This window comes from Babylonia areolata, chromosome 2, assembly GCF_041734735.1.
Source record: "Babylonia areolata isolate BAREFJ2019XMU chromosome 2, ASM4173473v1, whole genome shotgun sequence".
NCBI lineage: Eukaryota > Metazoa > Mollusca > Gastropoda > Neogastropoda > Buccinidae > Babylonia > Babylonia areolata.
In genome coordinates, this window is record NC_134877.1 from 49,668,124 (window position 1) to 49,687,663 (window position 19,540).

General features: G+C 44.4%; 1 protein-coding gene across 1 annotated transcript in view; it reads right to left on the minus strand.

The window, feature by feature from the left end:
- LOC143277628 (uncharacterized) overlaps positions 1 to 19,540 on the minus strand; it is a 77,719-nt gene that overhangs the window by 47,659 nt on the left and 10,520 nt on the right. Inside the window, exon 3 of the mRNA XM_076582517.1 lies at positions 2,448 to 3,449. Within this exon, the coding sequence (XP_076438632.1) occupies positions 2,448 to 3,383 (936 nt within the window). The 5' untranslated portion in view covers positions 3,384 to 3,449. The remainder of the gene's footprint in view (positions 1 to 2,447; positions 3,450 to 19,540) is intronic.

Below are 19,540 nucleotides of genomic sequence, written 5' to 3' on the forward strand. Positions count from 1 at the left end.
TTAAATGAGTTGTAACACATGCCCACAAACACAGGCAAAGCTGAATGTATGAATGTGTGACAGAAGCGATAAAAATGCATTCCTCTTTTGCACCTTTATATGCTACATGCAAGGACAATAATTGAAAAATTTACATCACACAAAGTATTAGGGGTCTTCTTCTTCTTCTTCTTTCCGTTGCACGACCAACATCGACTTGCCGATGACTCTGTCGTGGTTCATGCATGCTGGGTATTTTCGTCTCTCCATTACCCACCGAACACTGACATGGGTTACAGGATCTTTTCCGTGCGTATTTGATCTTCTGCGTGCGTATACACACGAAGGGGCTTCAGGCACTAGCAGGTCTGCACATATGTTGACCTGGGAGATCGGAAAAATCTTCGCCCTTTACCCACCAGGCGCCGTTACCGTGATTCGAACCCCGGACCCTCAGATTGAAAGTCCAACGCTCAAACCACTCGGCTATTGTGCCCGTCATTATAAACAATGGCCTGCCACGGTCTGATCATACTGCTGATCTAGGAAAACGAATTTTCTAAAGAATATACCATCTTAGCATCAGTCGTTTGCACGAAAGAGCTATAAGACTGGTTGAGCTAAAATGTAACACTGTGACAGATACTGTGTAGGGTATGTCAGAAGCCCTCTCTTATTCATTTGTTGATAATTGCTTTCTAAATACAACCGAGATATATAATATGCAGCTTTGAGGTATTGTAGCCTGTGTGCGTCATTCGTTTTACGAAATGTTTCATTGTCGTCATTAGTTTCGATCGTGTGACGTTATTTGATATGAGTGATAGACCGGGAGGAAAAATAACGATTGACAAGTTTTTGTGGGGTCTTGTGCTGAATACAAGGCTGTATGGCTACCAGGTTATAAAAGTTGTTTTGAGTATTCATATCCCCACCAAATGTTGTGTTAATGGTTTTGGTTAAAAAAAAAAAGTATGAAGTATAAAGTTCGGCATCTTACTTTGAACAGTGGATTGAACCATGTATCACTGTATGTGGTTGTGAATTCACAATGCAATGGACAGTACAGAAAAAGTGTGTTGTTTTTTTTCCAGCATTTGTGAACTTTTCACAAGGGGCAGTTGCTTGTTTTTTCTTTCTTTCTTTTCCCAGTTTGTGTGGACGTTTGAAGGAGAACGGATTTTCAGTTTATATGGACCTTTTCTAACATATGCTTTTTTTCTAAGTAACTGTAAGTGTAATTTTTTGTGTTTAGCAGTGTGTGCTGTTGTTAACAGTGTTAAGATTTATGAGGACTTGAGACTATTTATAACCTAGTAAACCAATGACCTAGTTAGAGATTTTTTTCTTTCAATTTTTAGTTGTATATGTTTTTGTTTTGTTTCTAAACAGAAAATGTTATGAGCGCATAGCTGAGTTACATATGAAGTGATGCAAGATGATTGTTTGTTTGGTGTTGTGTTTGTGAGACTGAGAGAAAGAGAGAGAGGAGTTGATATGATTTTTTTTATTGTAAACTTTGGTAAAGGCAAGAACTTTAATTGGGTTTGTTGAGACATATGAATGCAAGTACATGTGAAAAAAAGTGCACACGAATACTTAGATAAAAAAAAATTAAAAAACATACAGGCTACAATAATTTAGTTATCCTTCCATTCAGAAGTATACCATCGTTAATTTTTAACAAACGTATGTGCATGCACAGTACAGTGAATGGAATGGTCCCAAAGATATTGATCAAGGATTTATTTATGGATGAACACAGACATACTCACAAACTTTTTTCACGACCCCAAAACAAATTATATCAATCTAGTTCAAATATTCTGAGGGGACGATGTGGAACAGCCTAACTTCCTCCTTAAAATCATGTCGTTTGAAGCAAATGTTTAAAAAAAAAGGACTTAAGAAATATTAGATGAAAAAAATGTGATCCCTTTCATGTTCTGATGTGATTGTCCTTGTCTCTGACACGCCCATTTATCTTTTTGTCTGTCCGTCTGTCTACCTGTCACTGTCTCTCTCTCTCTCTCTCTCACTCTCTCGTTGTCACTCTTTCTCTTCGTGTATAACTAAGTTAATGGTGTTACGATGTTGCTTTAGTATTTCATAATTGTATTAGCCTCATCTGTATATTTAATGCTTGCGCGTGGATTTTTTTCTGATTGAATTTATTGTGTTTCTGGTAATGGTTGATTTTCATGTTATGCTTTCCACCTCCCCACTCCCTCTTCTTTTCCTTCATTTCACTTCATTTTTATTTCTTCATTTTTTTCTGAGGGATGGATGTAAAAAATCTGTTTAGGCTCCTTTTTTTTTTTTTTTCTTTTTACTCTCAGTAAAGATCAGTAAAGATCATTTTGACTTGACTTCACACACAAACACACACACACACGCGCGCGCGCACGCACGCGCGCGCGCACACACACACAAACACACACACACACACAATGCGTGACCAAACTGACCTGCTTGCTCTTGACGTCCGCCGAAAGGCCGGCGAAACAGTTCTTCACATTGGGGCGTGGCCATGCCCTCCGGCTGCCGAAACTGTCCCCGACCCCCGACCCCGACTCCCCCTGACCCCCGGCCGAGGTTAACCTCCCCGAAGACAAGGTCAAGGACGCGTCAGACTTCAAGGACGCGTCAGACCTCGCTGTGTTGGAACCAGGGTCGGAGGCAGAGGCCGCGTCTGAAGAAGACGCCTGCTTGGACAACTTCCGACTTCTGTCAGTTATCAAATCGTCCGCTCTCTCCTCGCTAACCGACGCCGAACGTCTGTCTGCACTGGGGGTGGGGTTGCGCACGTCCGAGACCCTTCGGCCACTGGATTGTGATCTGGAAGCTTCTGACACCACGGCCAGAGAGGATGCGGCGGTTTGATGCTGGGTGGTTGTGGATTTCTGCCTGACAGAAGAAACCTCGGACTTGGCTCTCACGTCACTGGCGTGTTGCTGCTGCTTGCCCCCCTCCTTCTTCTCCTCCTCTCCCTTCTCCATCTCCTCCTCGCTGTCGTCCTCAGAGTCCGAGGGCCGGAAGGAGGGGTCGTCCAGAGGGAGGATGTGCCTGTACCTCCTGAACAGCTCGTCCTCCTCTCTCCGCCGCCGCTTCTTCTTGCCGGACTGCTGCTGCGACTTGTGCTGCTGCTTCTCCCGCGCCAGAAAGAACAACTGCAGTTGCTGCAGGTTGCTGCCGCCATAGTTCTCGGGCCGCGAGATGTAGTCCAGGTCCTCTTCTGGTGGCGGGGTCTCCGCGCCCCCGTTCCTCACCTCCTTCCTGTCCTTGCTTCCGTCGCCGTTATTGCCTCCTCTGGTGGTGGTGGTGGTGGTGGTGCCATTGGCTGAGGGTTTTTTGGCTCCGTTTTGGCTGTGGTTGATGGTGGGTTTGGAGGCCATCATGGGCATTGTGACGAAGAGACCTCCTCAGCTCTGGTCATGACGGTACAGCGGGGCGGACGGGTGGTGCAGCCACTGGAACACAAAAACAACAAAACATAGCAGGATTACAACTCAGGGCCAGGAAAAAGAGAAGAAATTAGGAGAGAGGGGGGGGGGAGGGGGGGCTAGGGGGGTGACTAAAAAAAGTCGCCGAATGTTTTTACAACGGTGAAGTAGCGAAGAAAAAAAGGCATACTTGTTACAGAAGGACTGTAATCCTGCAAGAGAAGAAATACACCCTCATCTACGGAACAAATGTTAAGGTTTTAGAAAACTAAAGAAAATTGTACTTTTTCCGCGCACACACGCAGGCACACACATGCAAAAAGGAAAGAAAAACAGAAACATTATTCAAGAAAGAATGCATGATATATTGCTTTTATCGTGCGTACACACACACACACACATACATACATGCGCGCGCACACACACAAACACACATACATGCGCGCGCGCACACACACACACACACACGCGCGCGCGCGCACACACACACACACACACAGAGGACAATAGGTAACCTTGTTCCACGCTATAAGACAAGGGAGAGAACACGTCTATATTTCCCGCAATCCACTGTAATCAGTACCCGGATTATGTCCCATAGCTCAATACATCAAAATGGCGCAGCGTCCAAAGAATGACAACCCGACTTTTCTCAGTTCCACGTCATCGTTCATTGTGACTGAGGAAACAGAGTCACTGCCCTTCTTTCTAAACATCCTGCCCTCATATCCTTCCCTCTGTTCAATTTACTTGCTCGTAACACCAGCACCCAAAACATTAATGTCAACATTGTTAGTGTCTCCCGCCTTCCTGGGATTGAATCCCCCGAGAAAATGTTTTTAATTGAAAACATGTTTATTACTCCTGTTTAATCAAGTAATCCGTGTGTGGGTGTGTGTGTGTGTGTGTGTGTGTGCTGATTATCTGGCTGTGTTTTGCCGCACCTGATGCAATTTATCTTTATGAGATGATAAAGTTATTCATATCGATCTTATCTATCATAATCAATGTGCAGTATAGTAGGCTATAATCATAATTATATTCAAAATAATGTTTATTAATTCTTTCTGTTTTTACATTCAAAATATCATCTGCAATGTGATGGATGAATGTATGAAATGGTGTATGTGGTATTTTTACATTTGTGTCTTCGTTAAATTCCTAATAGCTGTTGTTGGTTTTTTTACAGTTATGGTCTCCATGTTATTAACTTGTCTGTGTTGTGATAATGCACCTGACCAGATTTCTTTAATTGGAGATAATAAAGTTATTCTTATCTTATTTTAAATTCTACGCGGCAGTTTTCACCAGACGACAGACATTGGCTGCAAAACTGAAGGTGAGATTTAAATGTCAAAGCATCTTAAACCAATGTTGGTTATGTCAAACGGCTGAAAACAAAAAAGTGAAACAAAACAAAAGGTAACTGTCGTAGCAGTTGTGTTGGTGGAGCCGTGCAGAAGGTTCTTTTATTTTTCGTTCATGCAGACGTTGTCCATTCCATCAATTTCTAATCAGAGGATAGAAAGAAAAAAAAACATAGCCTGAACATAAAGATGAACGTGATCACACACACACATACACACACACACACACACATATATATATATATATAGAGAGAGAGAGAGAGAGAGAAAGGGGGGCGGGAGAGAGAGAGACGCAAAAAAGAAAAACACACAGAGTGCTCAATTATCAAATCCACAAAGATAAATAATGTTCAATGCGCGCTCTCTCTCTCTCTCTCTCTCTTTCATGTATACATACATATACATAAGTGTGTGTCTGTGTTGTTTGAGTGTGAACCTGTGTAGGTGGGGGGAGGGGGTGTTGTCTGTGTGTGTGTGTGTGTATGTGCATGTGTGTGTGTGTTGTTTATAGGTGTAAGCAGGTAGCGACATAAAGGTTAAGACACTTTTCTGCAAATACAGTGTCAATGAAGGTGTTGATACGATTCCCGCTTTTGCCTTTTCTCCCCAGCTGGATTGGAAAATCAAACTGAGCGTCTAGTCAGTCGGACGAGACGATAAAATGAGGCCCTGTGTGCAGCACGCACGTGGCGCACTGAAAAAGAACCCATGTCAACATGAGTGTTGTCCTCTGGCAAAATTATGTTGAAGAAATCCACTCTGATATGTATGTACACACAAATTTATATATGCAGGCGCTCAAGACATGACAATGCCAAGCAGGTGTGGTGTAGCGTATATGGATTTGTCCGAACGCATGACGCCTCCTTGAGATATTGAAAATGTTTGTGCATGTGTGCACGCACGCTGTGTATCGGATTTGCAATTCAGTCACCAGTTCCTGTTTTAATGAACGAGAGAGAGAGAGAGAGAGTGTGTGTGTGTGTGTGTTTGTGTGTGTGTGTGTGTGTGAAGGGGGGGGGGGTGTCCCTTAGTCCCTTTTTGACTTTGGAGATTTCCGTTGCCACGTCGCACTGTGGAGTTCCACTCAAAAATTGTACCTGGGAAAGACGGCATCCCGAATGACATGATCAAGAACCTGGGACCTGTAGCCAGACAGAAGCTTCTCTTGATCATCAACCAGTCCTGGGACACAGGGAAACTTCCAGACCAGTGGAGAGAAGCCATCATCGTCCCCATCAGAAAGAAGCAGAAGGATAAGACTAAGAAGTCCAGCTATCGACCAATCAGCCTCCTGAGTTGTCTGGGCAAGGTGATGGAAAGGATGGTGAACACTCGACTCCTGAAACACCTTGAAGAAAACCACCTGCTCAGCAATACCCAATCAGCCTACAGGAAAAACCGCAGCACCGAAGACCAGCTGGTGTACCTTGCACAGGAGATAGAGACTGCCTTTCAAGAAAAGAAGAAGGTGCTTGCAGTCTTCGTGGACCTAACCAAGGCCTTCGACAAGGTCTGGAAGGCAGGACTTCTCCTGAAGCTCCTCAACAAGAAAGTGGAAGGGAAGATGTACCGCTGGATCCAGGATTTCCTCCAACACCGCAGGGCAAGGGTAAAACTCGACGGGAAAATCAGCCATCGGGTCACTCTACAGCAAGGTGTGCCGCAAGGAGGAGTCATTTCCCCTACACTTTTCCTCATCTTCATCGACGACATCGCTGAGAAGATCTCCAAGCATGTCTCCAGAGCCCTCCACGCTGATGACTTTGCTGCCTGGAGTGCTGCAGAATACCTCACGTCCGCCAGCCACAGAATGCAGGAAGCACTCAATCACGTGGGAACATGGGCCTCTGCCTGGGGAGTAGACATCAACACCACCAAGACAGTCTCAGCAATCTTCTCGCTGTCACCGATGTCAGAAACCTCCCACCTCAAACTGAACGGAATGCAGTTGAAACAGGATGACACGCCAATGTACCTGGGTGTGAAGCTCGACAAGCGATTGACATGGAACCCCCATCTCAAGGACATCGAGAGACGAGCAACCAGAAAACTGGCCATCCTGAAAAAACTCGCCGGGACCTCTTGGGGTGCCAACAGCAGCATACTGCAGAGGGTGTACACTGGAACTGTCAGGCCAACCCTGGAGTATGGCAGCACTGCCTGGGCCACGGCATCAGCAACCAACACAAGCCGCCTGAGCAAAGTTCAGAACGCAGGGCTACGGCTGATCACTGGCGGGATAAAGACGACTCCAGTTCAGGCGATGGAGAAACACACAGGCCTCCACCCACTCAAAGATAGACGAGAGGAAAAAGTCTTCATCCACAGCGAGAAGCTCCTGCGCATGCCAACTCACCCAATGCACGAAAAACTGAAGTACCCAACAAAGAACAGACTGAAGCGGACCAGCTTCAACCACCTCTCCAAGACCCTGCACCGCCAACATGAAGACCTGCTGCCCTCGTCCCCTGCCGAGATGGAAACACTCCCCGACTTCGAGGAACCGGCCGACCAACTGGAAGGAGTCTCAATCATCACAAAAGTCCCTGGCATCGACCAAAAGGACTGCCAAGCCCCTCCCCTGCTGAAAGCTCTGACTTTGGAGATGATTGAGACTCAGTACAACCCCAGCGAATGGACGCACGTCTTCACAGATGGATCCTCGGAGGGAGCGGTGAAGAATGGAGGAGCAGGCATCTTCATCAGGCACACAGATGGAAGACTGACCCCTGGAGCCTTCCCCACAGGAAGAATCTCCTCGAACTACAGAGCGGAGACAGCAGCACTACTCCATGCTGCACAAGGCCTCAGGACGTCAGTCAACCCACCACCAAAGATAGCCTTCTTCACTGACTGCAGATCTCTCCTGCAGGGACTCCAGTCAACCAGAAACGAACAGCAGCTGACAAACATCAAAGCAGCCCTTCATGACCTTTCAAAACGGTCGACTGTCACTGTTCAGTGGGTTCCTTCTCACTGTGGGGTCATGGGGAACGAAAAGGCCGATGCTCTCTCCAAGGCAGGCAGCAAAATGAAGCAGTTCAGCCACCCCGTGACCTACAGAGAGGCCAGGACCATCATCCACAACCGTTACCAGAACCAGTGGAAGAGAAGGCTGGGTGCAAACAGTGGTGTCGATCCAATCCACCAGCTCCAGAGACACCAGCAGACTGTCCTCTTCAGACTGAGAACCGGCCACTGCCGACTACTGAGTCACCTTCACCGTATGAAGATCGCCCACACTGATGAGTGTCCATGTGGCACTGGACCCCAGACCCCTGAACACATCCTCCAACACTGCCCAACCCATGAAACTCTACGGCGTCAAACCTGGCCAGGGGGCACGGAGCTACAGGCGCAGCTTTGGGGAGACCGCCACGACCTGGAGAAGACCGTGGGCTACATCGTGGCGACGGGGGTGACCGTCTGACGCAGCCAAAACATCGAACGCAGAAGAAGAAGAAGAAGAAGTACCTGGTTGCCTTGGGTCTGAATTTGAGTGTTCTTACTTTCTGGGTAATTTCGAGAGAGACATACAGACAGAGACAAACAAAAAGAAAGAGACAGAGACTTACTGGGAGAGATAGAGACAGATACAGACAAAGTTGAACACTGAGACAGTAGTGATCAGGACACACAAACGGGGTGGAGGGGTGGATGGATACTCCCAGAACGAACTCATTATTGCCATTACCAAGCCTACGTTCAAGTGGCCGTCTGGACGGATTCTGTCACTGTGGTGGCTGCCAGCTGTGATTTATTAAGCGTTGAACCCACTGATCCTTTTCTGCTCGTCCGCCTTGGGAAGTTCAATCGCAGATTTTTTTTCCCCCTCGTTCTTTCTAACTGGTGCGCGGGTTCTGAGACTGGGAAAGCGGAATGAGTATATGCAGTGGAACTTGGAAGGGAAAGAGTTCTGTGTCTATGCATTTTTTTTTTTTTCAAGTAGGCTGCGAGTTTGATTATCGAGTCGAGTTTGGGTCAAAGCAAAACTACAACGAAAGGAAAAAAAAACTTTAAAAAATTAAGACAAAAAAACAAAACCCACAAAAGACGAAAAGCATGAAAATACTAAAGATGATGATGATAAAGGTGTGTGCATTATGACAAAGACACATATTATGCGCGCGCTCACACACACACACACACACACACGCGCGCGCGAGAGAGAGAGAGAGACAGACAGACAGACAGAGAGAGAGAGAAAGAAAGAGAGAGAGTGAATGATACGGATATCGATAAAGCCACGGATAATTTATTGAAAAAATGCCACGGCCCCTTAAAAGGAGGATCAGGTGCAAAAACATTTAACATTTTATACTGCTCTATTTGTTGTTTGCAAAATCAGCCTCGTATATCTTTTTTTTTTTATAATCTTTTTCAACAGAAATGGCAACAGGATATTTCTACTAAGAGAGGGAGTGAGCGGACATGGGACAGGAAGATCCAGAAAGCGACATAAAAACGATCGTACATGATCAACCCCCCCCCCCCCCCCCCCCCCCCCCAAGAAAAAAAAACAATGCATCAGCACACACTGCCATTGTTTTCTTGCTGCCCTCTCTCTCTCTCTCTCTCGTACACGTATATATGTCATATCAAATACCAGTGCATATCCACAGAAAAGTGGCACAGCCTCTAGGCTCCCACTTCCTACCACCCCTTTCACCACGATCTGAAGTTTGCGGCAACAGGACAAGGGAAATAACTCAGCTGAATTCAGGACGAAGGGAGTGACCCCTATTTCAAGTGGGGTTTTTTTTTCCTCCCGAGGAGATACCCCGAAGACCGTATATCACCATACAGTGTCTTAACCTGTACCGAGGTTCGGTCATAAATCTCAGGGGAGTGAGACTGGGAAGGACCACCATTAAATCCAACTTTGTGTCGATGCCACAATCTCGCTGTCCCTTTTCTTGGGCGTTGATAGACTGCGCCACGCAAGTGTCTGCAGAGGAAGGCCAGCGCCTTTTACACGCACGTGCATGAACTGTCGCTTTCTTCCAAAGGATCAGCCCAAGGTCGTGGCTTTTCCCGTTTGAATAAAATAATGCCACGCAGCCTGTTTCCTTTAGAAGTCTGCCTGTCGCGTTTTCGTTTGCTGATTTTCACTGTGTCCCGGTTGCTTTTAGTTTTGTTTTGATTAGGTAGGACCATGTCTGTTCTCTCTCAGCAGCGTTAGGTACAAAGAGCTTCCTGTAGATCGCGGGGTCCTATTTAACTGAAGCAAACTGTTCTATTTTTACACGCTCCCTGTCTACCGGGGCGAGTGCAGGTTTCGGTCGGTTTGTCTGTGTGTCTGCCTGCCTCTTTGCTTTAATTTGTCCAAAGTTGCATGCCAACAGACATTTCTTTCACCAGTCGAGCTATAACTTGGCACAACAACCACTGGTCACGTCTATCAGTACTTTTTTTTTAACCTGGCTTGCATGAACGATCTTGACGGCGCGAAGTTTGCGGCTTTCCGCTAAGATTTTTTTTCCAAGTCTACGATGATTCCACAGACTCAGCAAAGAAATTTCCGAACGATAAGTAGACTCTACGCGGTTAAGATTGCTTTTCCAACCCAGCTCTGAAATGGATCATTTGTTTAAGGTGTTTTTTTTTAATTAGATTTTTGTTTTACAACAACAACAAAAAACAGCTAACCCAAATGACCACTAGATGCAATTGAGAGCTGATCCGAGGAAGTGTCCACTGGCTCTAAGTTTTAAAGAATTTCACCAGTCAAATCCATAGCATTGTAGCCGGTTTCGTCCGTTGAAGATCATTTGTATTTGTATTTCATTTTATCACAGCATATTTCTCTGTGTGAAATTCGGGCTGCTCTCCCCAGGGAGAGCGCGTCGCTACATTACATCGCCACCCTTTGTATATTTTCCTGCGTGCAGTTTTATATGTTTTTCCTATCGAAGTGGATTTTTCTACAGTATTTTGCCAGGAACAACCGTTTTGTTGCCGTGGGTTCTTTTACGTGCGCTAAATGCATGCTGCACACGGGACCTCGGTTTATCGTCCAGACCACCAGTCAAGGTCTAGTGGAGGGGGAGAAAATATCGGCGGCTGAGCCGTGATTCGAACCAGCGCGCTCAGATTCTCTCGCTTCCTAGACGGACGCGTTACCTCTAGGCCATCACTCCACATAATCCATGTGATAACTGGCCACTGAAACTGTTCGATTCAGGGAAAGACCGTTGACCATAGAGTAATGCATATGGCTATCAATCGAGTTTTTCAGGGCTTCAGACCCTCACTGCATGAGAAAATGACGTCAGAATGTAGACCCTCACGCGAATTTTATCGCGTGTGTCCGCAGTGTCACAGTGGGTCGACGACTGTGTGATTTATTCTAATTACCCTCTTTGGTTGATGCTTCACGCCTTGAAATTTCGACAAAAACCTAGCTCGGGTGCCGAAGAGTACGTAAGCATGGGGGGAAGGGGAGGGTGGGAGGCGGCGGGCGAGTTGGGGGGTGGGGGAGGAATGTTTGTGGCTCTTTTGAGGGAGAGAGCGAACACAACCTGCCCTTTATGGACATCACCTGACCATTTGGCATTTGTTTTTTGGATAAGCGACAAGAACAAAACGCAATTTGCGTTACCAGCATGGCCGCTGTGTTATGTGACACTTGTAGGTACTATCTTATGCGCTCGCGCACACACACAAGCACGATCGCGCGCGCGCACACACACACACACACACACACACACACACGCACACACACACACACACACACACACATTCACACACACACACACACACACACCACTCTCTTTAACTGAACTGAACTGAATCGTTTTCGGTGCAACGTTACGTTGTTGTTGACGCTTCGCTGTGGTTACCATCGCTCTTGATCGTCGCTCAAGTGTTTTATGGATGTTACCAGTCGCCGTTTATGACTTTTGATCATACTGTCGTGATCTTTTTATGCCCAGAGTGGTTTGTACGAGTTACACAAGGCGGTGGTGCGAATTCTTGTCACTGCAAAATAATATCTCCGGGACTGCAAACGAGCGTTCACCTTCACGTCGCTACATCGTAAATCTGCCTGAGAAGAGTCTCTGCTGACAAAACGAAACACTGGCAAGTGTTGGACGAAAAAAGAAAGAAAGAAAGAAAAAGAAAATACAGAAAGAAGGAAAAGAGAAACGCTGCCTTTGCTGAGAGCGAAGGTTTTTGTTGTTGTTATTGTTTTCCTTGTTTTGTTTTGTTGTTGTTGTTTTTGTTGGGTTTTGTTGTTTGTTCTGTTTTGTTTTGTTTGAGTGTGTTTGTTTTGTGTGTGTGTGTGTTCGTGGGTTTGTTTGTTTTTTGGTTGTTGGTTTTGGGTGTGTTTTGTTTTGTTGTTGTTGTTGTTTTGTTGTTGTTGTTGTTTTGTTTTGCTTTGGGTTTTTTGGGGGGCTAGAGGGGGTAACTTCTTGAATTCTACAAGACTGACTTAAAGACCTTTTGTTTTTTATTGTAAGAAATCTCTCTCTCTCTCTCTCTCTCTCTCTCTCTCTGTCTCTCCACAAATTCACCAAAAGTTACAATATGGTGCTGAGATATGGGGTTGAGATAATGCAGCATTTCTTTGTGAAAATATACGTTTGTTTGCGCTCAAGAGATTTTTAAGGAAGAGAAATTCGAACATCTAGCGACTTAGTATATGGAGAAAACAAACAGGTTCCCTATTTATAAAAATTAATGCATTAGTAAATGACTGAAGTTAACGAGAATGCATGTGTCTTGGTTACCTCACAAATCATGTCGAACTTTGCTCGATAATTATACACGTGGCATGAGAAACTGGGTTTCAAATATCGGCTGTAAATCATGTATGTTTGGATATGGTTACGTTTGGTAAAACCGAATCGCGGAGGGTATTGACGAATTTCTCAGAGTGTTTAAAGAAAGGATAATTGTCTTCAGATGGCAAGAACGGAATTTTCGTGTTAGTACTAGCGAGAGGGTACATTCTGCACTATACCGGATATCAACGCGTATCTATTTTTAAACACAGATTGACACAATATCAGTATTTGAAGGCAAGAGTCACACTTGGTATTTCTGAAATTGCAGTACACCATTACCGATGCAGAACATATAATGTAAGTGATCTTATGTGCAGACTTTACAGTCATGAAGAAGAACATGAAACACGTTCTGTTCTAAGTTGTCCTGTCCTGCATGATTTAAGAACAAAATGTATGTGTCATCACCTAAATTCTATAAATTATCCAGTCATATTGTGGCTTTTTGGCATGAACAGAGCATTCGCAATTTATGTGTTCAAAGCATCCAGACTTATTAACTTTGATGTCTTAAAACAATGAACTCAGTTTGTTTCTTGGTGACATGACCGCGTATTACTTATTGTTTTGTTTTTGTAATATGAACATGTGTTTGCACCTCTTTATGAAGGCAATGGCCTTCACTTGAATGAATTATCCGTATCCGTATCACCTCTCTCTCTCTCTGTCTCTCTCTCGCCCCCCACCGACAGCCCCCTACATATATATACATATATATATATGTGTGTGTGTGCGTGTGTGTACATATATACATACACACACAAACATGCATGGATACATCACACACACACACACACACACACACACACACACACACATATATATATATATATATATATACAGTGCCTTTCTCCCTAAAAATTGACCATCAGTTGCTCTGTCAAATAAAGTCCCCTGTTTCCTCTTTCAGATAAACTGCATTTACATCCAGTCTTAACCAGCAAGGTTTTAGTAGTATGGTAAATCAGTTCAACTGAATGCAAACAGCAAATTCAGTTTGGACTGGATATCAGTTCTGTAAAAACACGCGTGTTTGGGAAATAACGTCTTTCAGTGTTTTGTGTTACACTTACTGATTATATGTGTGATCTGTGTATGCCTGAGCTCTGTGTGTGTGTGTGTGTGTGTGTGTGTGTGTGTGTGTGTGTGTGTGTGTGTGTGTGTGTGTGTGTGTGTGTGCTTTGTGTATGTTCTGTGTGTGTTAATTTTGTAACATGACTTCATGAGACAAACAGACAAATTACCCTACTTCCCACAAACAAAAAACCCGACTTCTATCTATCCTATCTCTCAAAAAAAAAAAAAAAAAAAAAATTTAGATCTGTCGATGATGAATTAAGCGGAAGGGTTGACGTCCTCAGCACGCACAAACAACAGCAGCATCAAACAAACAAACAAAATGGATCTACACAACTCACCACAAAACACAGCATGCACACGATTTCACGAGCAGCTCCGAACTGTACCAGTCGCTACCATGCCACCACCACAAAGACAATGAAAACACCAACACCAGTGGGACTTGAGCGTAGTTTTTTTTTCCACCCTGCGACACAAAGAGGTTCCCGGTATCTGGAGGAGCGATCTCGAATTTCCCACTGTCCATTAGAAGGACCTGGTCCGTCCTGTCCTGCCCTGTGTGTGCAACCAATCTCGCCATGGGTCTCGTTGCTGGGTTGCCGCTTGAGTGTAAACCACTTGACGGCTGCAGCTTGTGCTTGCTTTCAAACTCTCTGCCTCTTTTTTTTTTTTTTTTTTTTTTAATTAAGGTGGAGGAGTGAAGTCAAGTGCTCATGGTCACAGCGATTTTGAGAAGAGAATAGGGGGAAGGGGAAGAGTGGGGTAGCAGGGGGGGTTGAGGAGAAAGACAACAATACCCAATATACATGGGGTCTTTGGCGAATGACAGGAGACAGTGAGTGCAAGAGATTTGCTGGGTGGCGTGATACTGATACGTAATCGAGAGCGCGCGCGTGTATGTGTGTGTGTGTCTGTCTGCCTGGAAAAGACAGAGACAGAGAGCTTGCGCACGCGCGTGCGTGCACACACACATACACACACGCGCGCGCGCACGCACATGCACACACGCATTGATATTTAAATGATAACAGTACAAATATGGAAGCCAAATTGCAGCACGTTACTATCTTTATCTCAGAGAGAGACAGAGAGCATATTCCCATTTTTCCACAGCCTTCATGCAAACAAGGCTGACATTGGCATTAGTGTAAGTGGACAATGGTTCCTGTTTGTCAAACATGGCCAAACTCCTGAACGAAAATCTCCAGGATCCCGCCCCCACAAAATGGATCATGCATTGAACACCCCTTCAAGTCCAGCAAGTGTGTAATAATGCTCGACTTTTTTCTTCTTTTTTTTACCCCTATATTGCCTTATCTAAAATTATATTCGGCAGTCCAGTAGATGGTGAAATGATGTAGAAAGCTGCGTTCTGAGTTTACCTACTTCATTCAATTACATTTTTTGGTTTGTTGTAAGAGAAAGGGAAAAAAACAACCACCGTACAATAATTATCTATCAATGGACTGACCACTGACAAGCTTTTCAGGTTTTCTTCACAGCAAAAGAAAAAAAAATGTTTGTTGAATTCACTGGGTAAAACAGAAAGATAGATAGATTCTATTTCAACACACAAAATCTTAACACATTCTTGCACCAGAGCCAAAGCGGAAATTGTGATTCTTTCATGAAGACAATGTTTTAAATAAAATAAAAAAAGTGTGTTCTTTTATTATTTCATACTTCTACCGAAAAATACAGGAAATTCGTTTTCAAAGGAAAAGTGAGGAAAATGAGGGAAAAGTGGAACAACAAGAACAAGAAGAACAAGAAGATGATGATGATTTATTAACATTTTCATACTGCCAGAGCCTAAAATTAAAGAACAAGAAGTACAACAACAAAAGATAAGAAGATAAACAAAAGAAGAAAATCAAAGTAGGAGAATGGAAAGTAAAAATGAATAAATAAATTTAAAAAAAGAAATACGAAGGAAAGAAGGAGAAACACTGGCTTATGAAATTTCTACTGATCGCTCTGCATCTTCCATCCGACACAGTCGACAAATTAGCTTTTAACCACTTCGCTGCTGAACCTTGGTGAAACAAGACAGGGTGGCCTGAATTTGAAGAACAGTTACTACCTTTTGTGTGTACTTACCAGTGGTGTCACTGACTTTGCCGAACAGAAATAATGCAGTCTCAAAAGGAAGAAGTCCAAATACATTGTGGTAACTGACCTGAGAGCAACGTCTTATGTCAGTGAAGTGACAGCCCTTCACTGACGAACACAACCACTGGCAGCAGTCTGGGGGTTAATGCTCACCAGAACTGGACTGTACGTCTGCGTGTTCTAAGGTCTCACCAACGTGTATGGGGCCTTTTCAGCTGGGGTAAAACAGTACAAACAAGGCGATTCAATGGTCGAAACAAGATAAGATTCGTGAACGAGAAGACAGATCGTTGCAGAAAGGTGTCCATGCAAATTCGGAACATGTCTTTCAGAAAAGTAAGGCTGAGGAAGGGGATAACAGACTTACTCTATGCGATGTTGTTGTTTTTTTGTACCGGTATTACTACTACAGTCAGTGTTGCATTACAGTTATTGTTTTTTTGTTATCGTTATTGTAATCAGATCATTCATTATCATCGTCGCTATTATAAATATAATTATCATTGTCACTACTACTCATAATAATATCATTATTACCAAAACTACTGTTACCAGCACAACATTTACACAGAGATTAGCCTTGTGTTCAAAGACAAATCATGTATTTGGAGGACTAAGTGCATTCAGAATAATTTTAGGGCTTTACCACACACACACACACACACACACACACACACACACACACACTCACTCACTCACTCACTCACACACACACACACACACACACACACACACAACTGAAACACATAGACAGCTCTACACACGAATGCATTCACTCAAGACGTTTATCCGACCAATCACATCTAGTCACATTATTGTGAAACGTGAATATCTAATACCCTGCAACAAGACAAACAGCCCACACCCAGTGATAACATCCACGAACAAATCCCGCTCTTATTACCCAAGTCATGCACCATACAAGGCTCGTGACCAAACTGACATGCTTGACGGCAAGAGCGTGAACAAGCCGCGAGAGACGGCGTGATTACGGCGGTCCGTCGGTCGTCAAAAGGGAGGATTACTACGGTTGGTTCGCAGCTTTGTCTCTTGAATACCTGAAGGTCTGGAGATTCGCTGATAAGGTCAGGACGTGACCTCTTGAATGCCGTACACAAAGTCAATAAACTGACCGTTTGATTGCCTCAATGGGAGTGTGTGTGTGTGTGTGTGTGTGTGTGTGTGTGTGTGTGTGTGTGTGTGTGTGTGTGTGTGTGCGCGTGCGTGCGTTCATGCGTGCGTGTGTGGATGTGTGCGCGTGCGCGCGTGTGTGTGTATATGTGTGCGTGTGTGTATTTCTGTGTGTGTGTCTGTGTATATCTGTGTGTAGGCTATGTGTGATCGCAAGACGTGTTTGTAAAATCTCTCTCTCACACACACACACACACACAGGCGCGCGCGCGCGCACGCACGCACACACACACACACACACACACACACACACACACACACGTCTGTCTCTCTCTCTCTCTCTATCTGTCTCTGACATTCGATGGATAGGAGATAAAGATAGTAACGTGGTGCAATTTGGCTACCATATTTTTACTCTCACTATATTTCACGCAAAAGAGAGAGGAGGCGTTGGGGGTGACGGGTAACCAATCTCACAGACAGACAGACAAATCGAGGCACATATTACGATTACAGAAAAGAGAAAAGCGAGAGAGAGAGAGTAAAAATACGGAACCCAAATTGCACCACGTTACTATCTCCTATCCCTCAAATGTCAGAGACAGACAGAGAGACAGAGACAGAGAGAAAGAGAGAATGTGTGTATGTATGTATGTTGGCGTGTGTGTGTGTGTGCGCGTGTGCGTCTTTATATGTGTGTGCTTTTAAGGCAGACAGAAAAAAAAGAATAACAGAAAGAAAAATGTGAAGAAGGTAACTAACAAACGCCGAAAACGAAATTCATTAATGGATTCTTAACCGAAGACATCGCAAAGAAACAACGCCCGCGCGCGCGAGCGCAAACACACCCAAAAGAATAGAAACAGAGCGTAATTTTGTTATTTGAAAATCACAATTAAAAAAAAGAGGAAAAAATACCAAAACGAAACAAAACCAATAGAAAATATGAAAAAAAAAAGTAACTGGTAAGATAACTTTATTGTCTCTTGAATAGAAATTAAGTATAGCAAACCAAACGTGGACAATTACTCAACACAAAAAAAGTGATTCGTAACTTGAAAAATAAATAAATAAATAAATAAAAAGAAGCATATGAGACCTGCACAGCATAGCATTGCACATATTCACTTTGAAATTTTGATGTTGCAAAAATATTGCACTCAATCTGTTTGAAAGTCCAGAATGTTAGCATTGCATATATCAAGGTAGCTGCTGCCAGAATAAAGAATGTATTTCAGGGGAGATAAATCCCAGGAAAACAGAAGAGGGACAGGAGAGAGGGGACCAAGTGAAGGGAATAAAATAAATGGGAGAAGACAGCCGTACGATCACAAACCAGAGATCGAAACAACGAAACGCCCCTGAACCGAGTCATTATCATTGAACCACACGAGACAGTAACCAATGCAATGCGGGTAACCCTACTTCAGGTTCCAACCAATGCAATGCGGGTAACCCTACTTCAGGTTTCAACCAATGCAATCCGAGTCACCCCACTTCAGGTTCCAACCAATGCAATGCGGGTAACCCCACTTCAGGTTTCAACCAATGCAATCCGAGTAACCCCACTTCAGGTTTCAACCAATGCAATCCGAGTAACCCCACTTCAGGTTTCAACCAATGCAATGCGAGTCACCCCACTTCAGGTTTCAACCAATGCAATCCGAGTCACCCCACTTCAGGTTTCAACCAATGCAGTCCGAGTCATCCCACTTCAGGTTTCAACTAATGCAATGCGGGTAACCCCACTTCAGGTTTCAACCAATGCAATCCGAGTAACCCCACTTCAGGTTTCAACCAATGCATTCCGAGTCACCCCACTTCAGGTTTCAACCAATGCAATCCGGGTAACCCTACTTCAGGTTTCAACCAATGCAATCCGGGTAACCTTACTTCAGGTTTCAACCAATGCAATGCGAGTAACCCCACTTCAGGTTTCAGCCAATGCAATGCGGGTAACCCCACTTCAGGTTTCAACCAATGCAATCCGAGTAACCCCATTTCAGGTTTCAACCAATGCAATGCGAGTCACCCCACTTCAGGTTTCAGCCAATGCAATGCGGGTAACCCCACTTCAGGTTTCAACCAATGCAATCCGAGTCACCCCACTTCAGGTTTCAGCCAATGCAATGCGGGTAACCCCACTTCAGGTTGCAACCAATGCAATCCGAGTCACCGCACTTCAGGTTTCAACCAATGCAATCCGAGTAACCCCACTTCAGGTTTCAGCCAATGTAATGCGGGTAACCCTACTTCAGGTTTCAACCAATGCAATGCGAGTAACCCCACTTCAGGTTTCAGCCAATGCAATGCGGGTAACCCCACTTCAGCTTTCAACCAATGCAATCCGAGTAACCCCACTTCAGGTTTCAGCCAATGTAATGCGGGTAACCCTACTTCAGGTTTCAACCAATGCAATCCGATTCACCCCACTTCAGGTTTCAACCAATGCAATCCGAGTAACCCCACTTCAGGTTTCAACCAATGCAATCCGAGTAACCCCACTTCAGGTTTCAACCAATGCAATGCGAGTCACCCCACTTCAGGTTTCAACCAATGCAATCCGAGTCACCCCACTTCAGGTTTCAACCAATGCAGTCCGAGTCACCCCACTTCAGGTTTCAACCAATGCAAT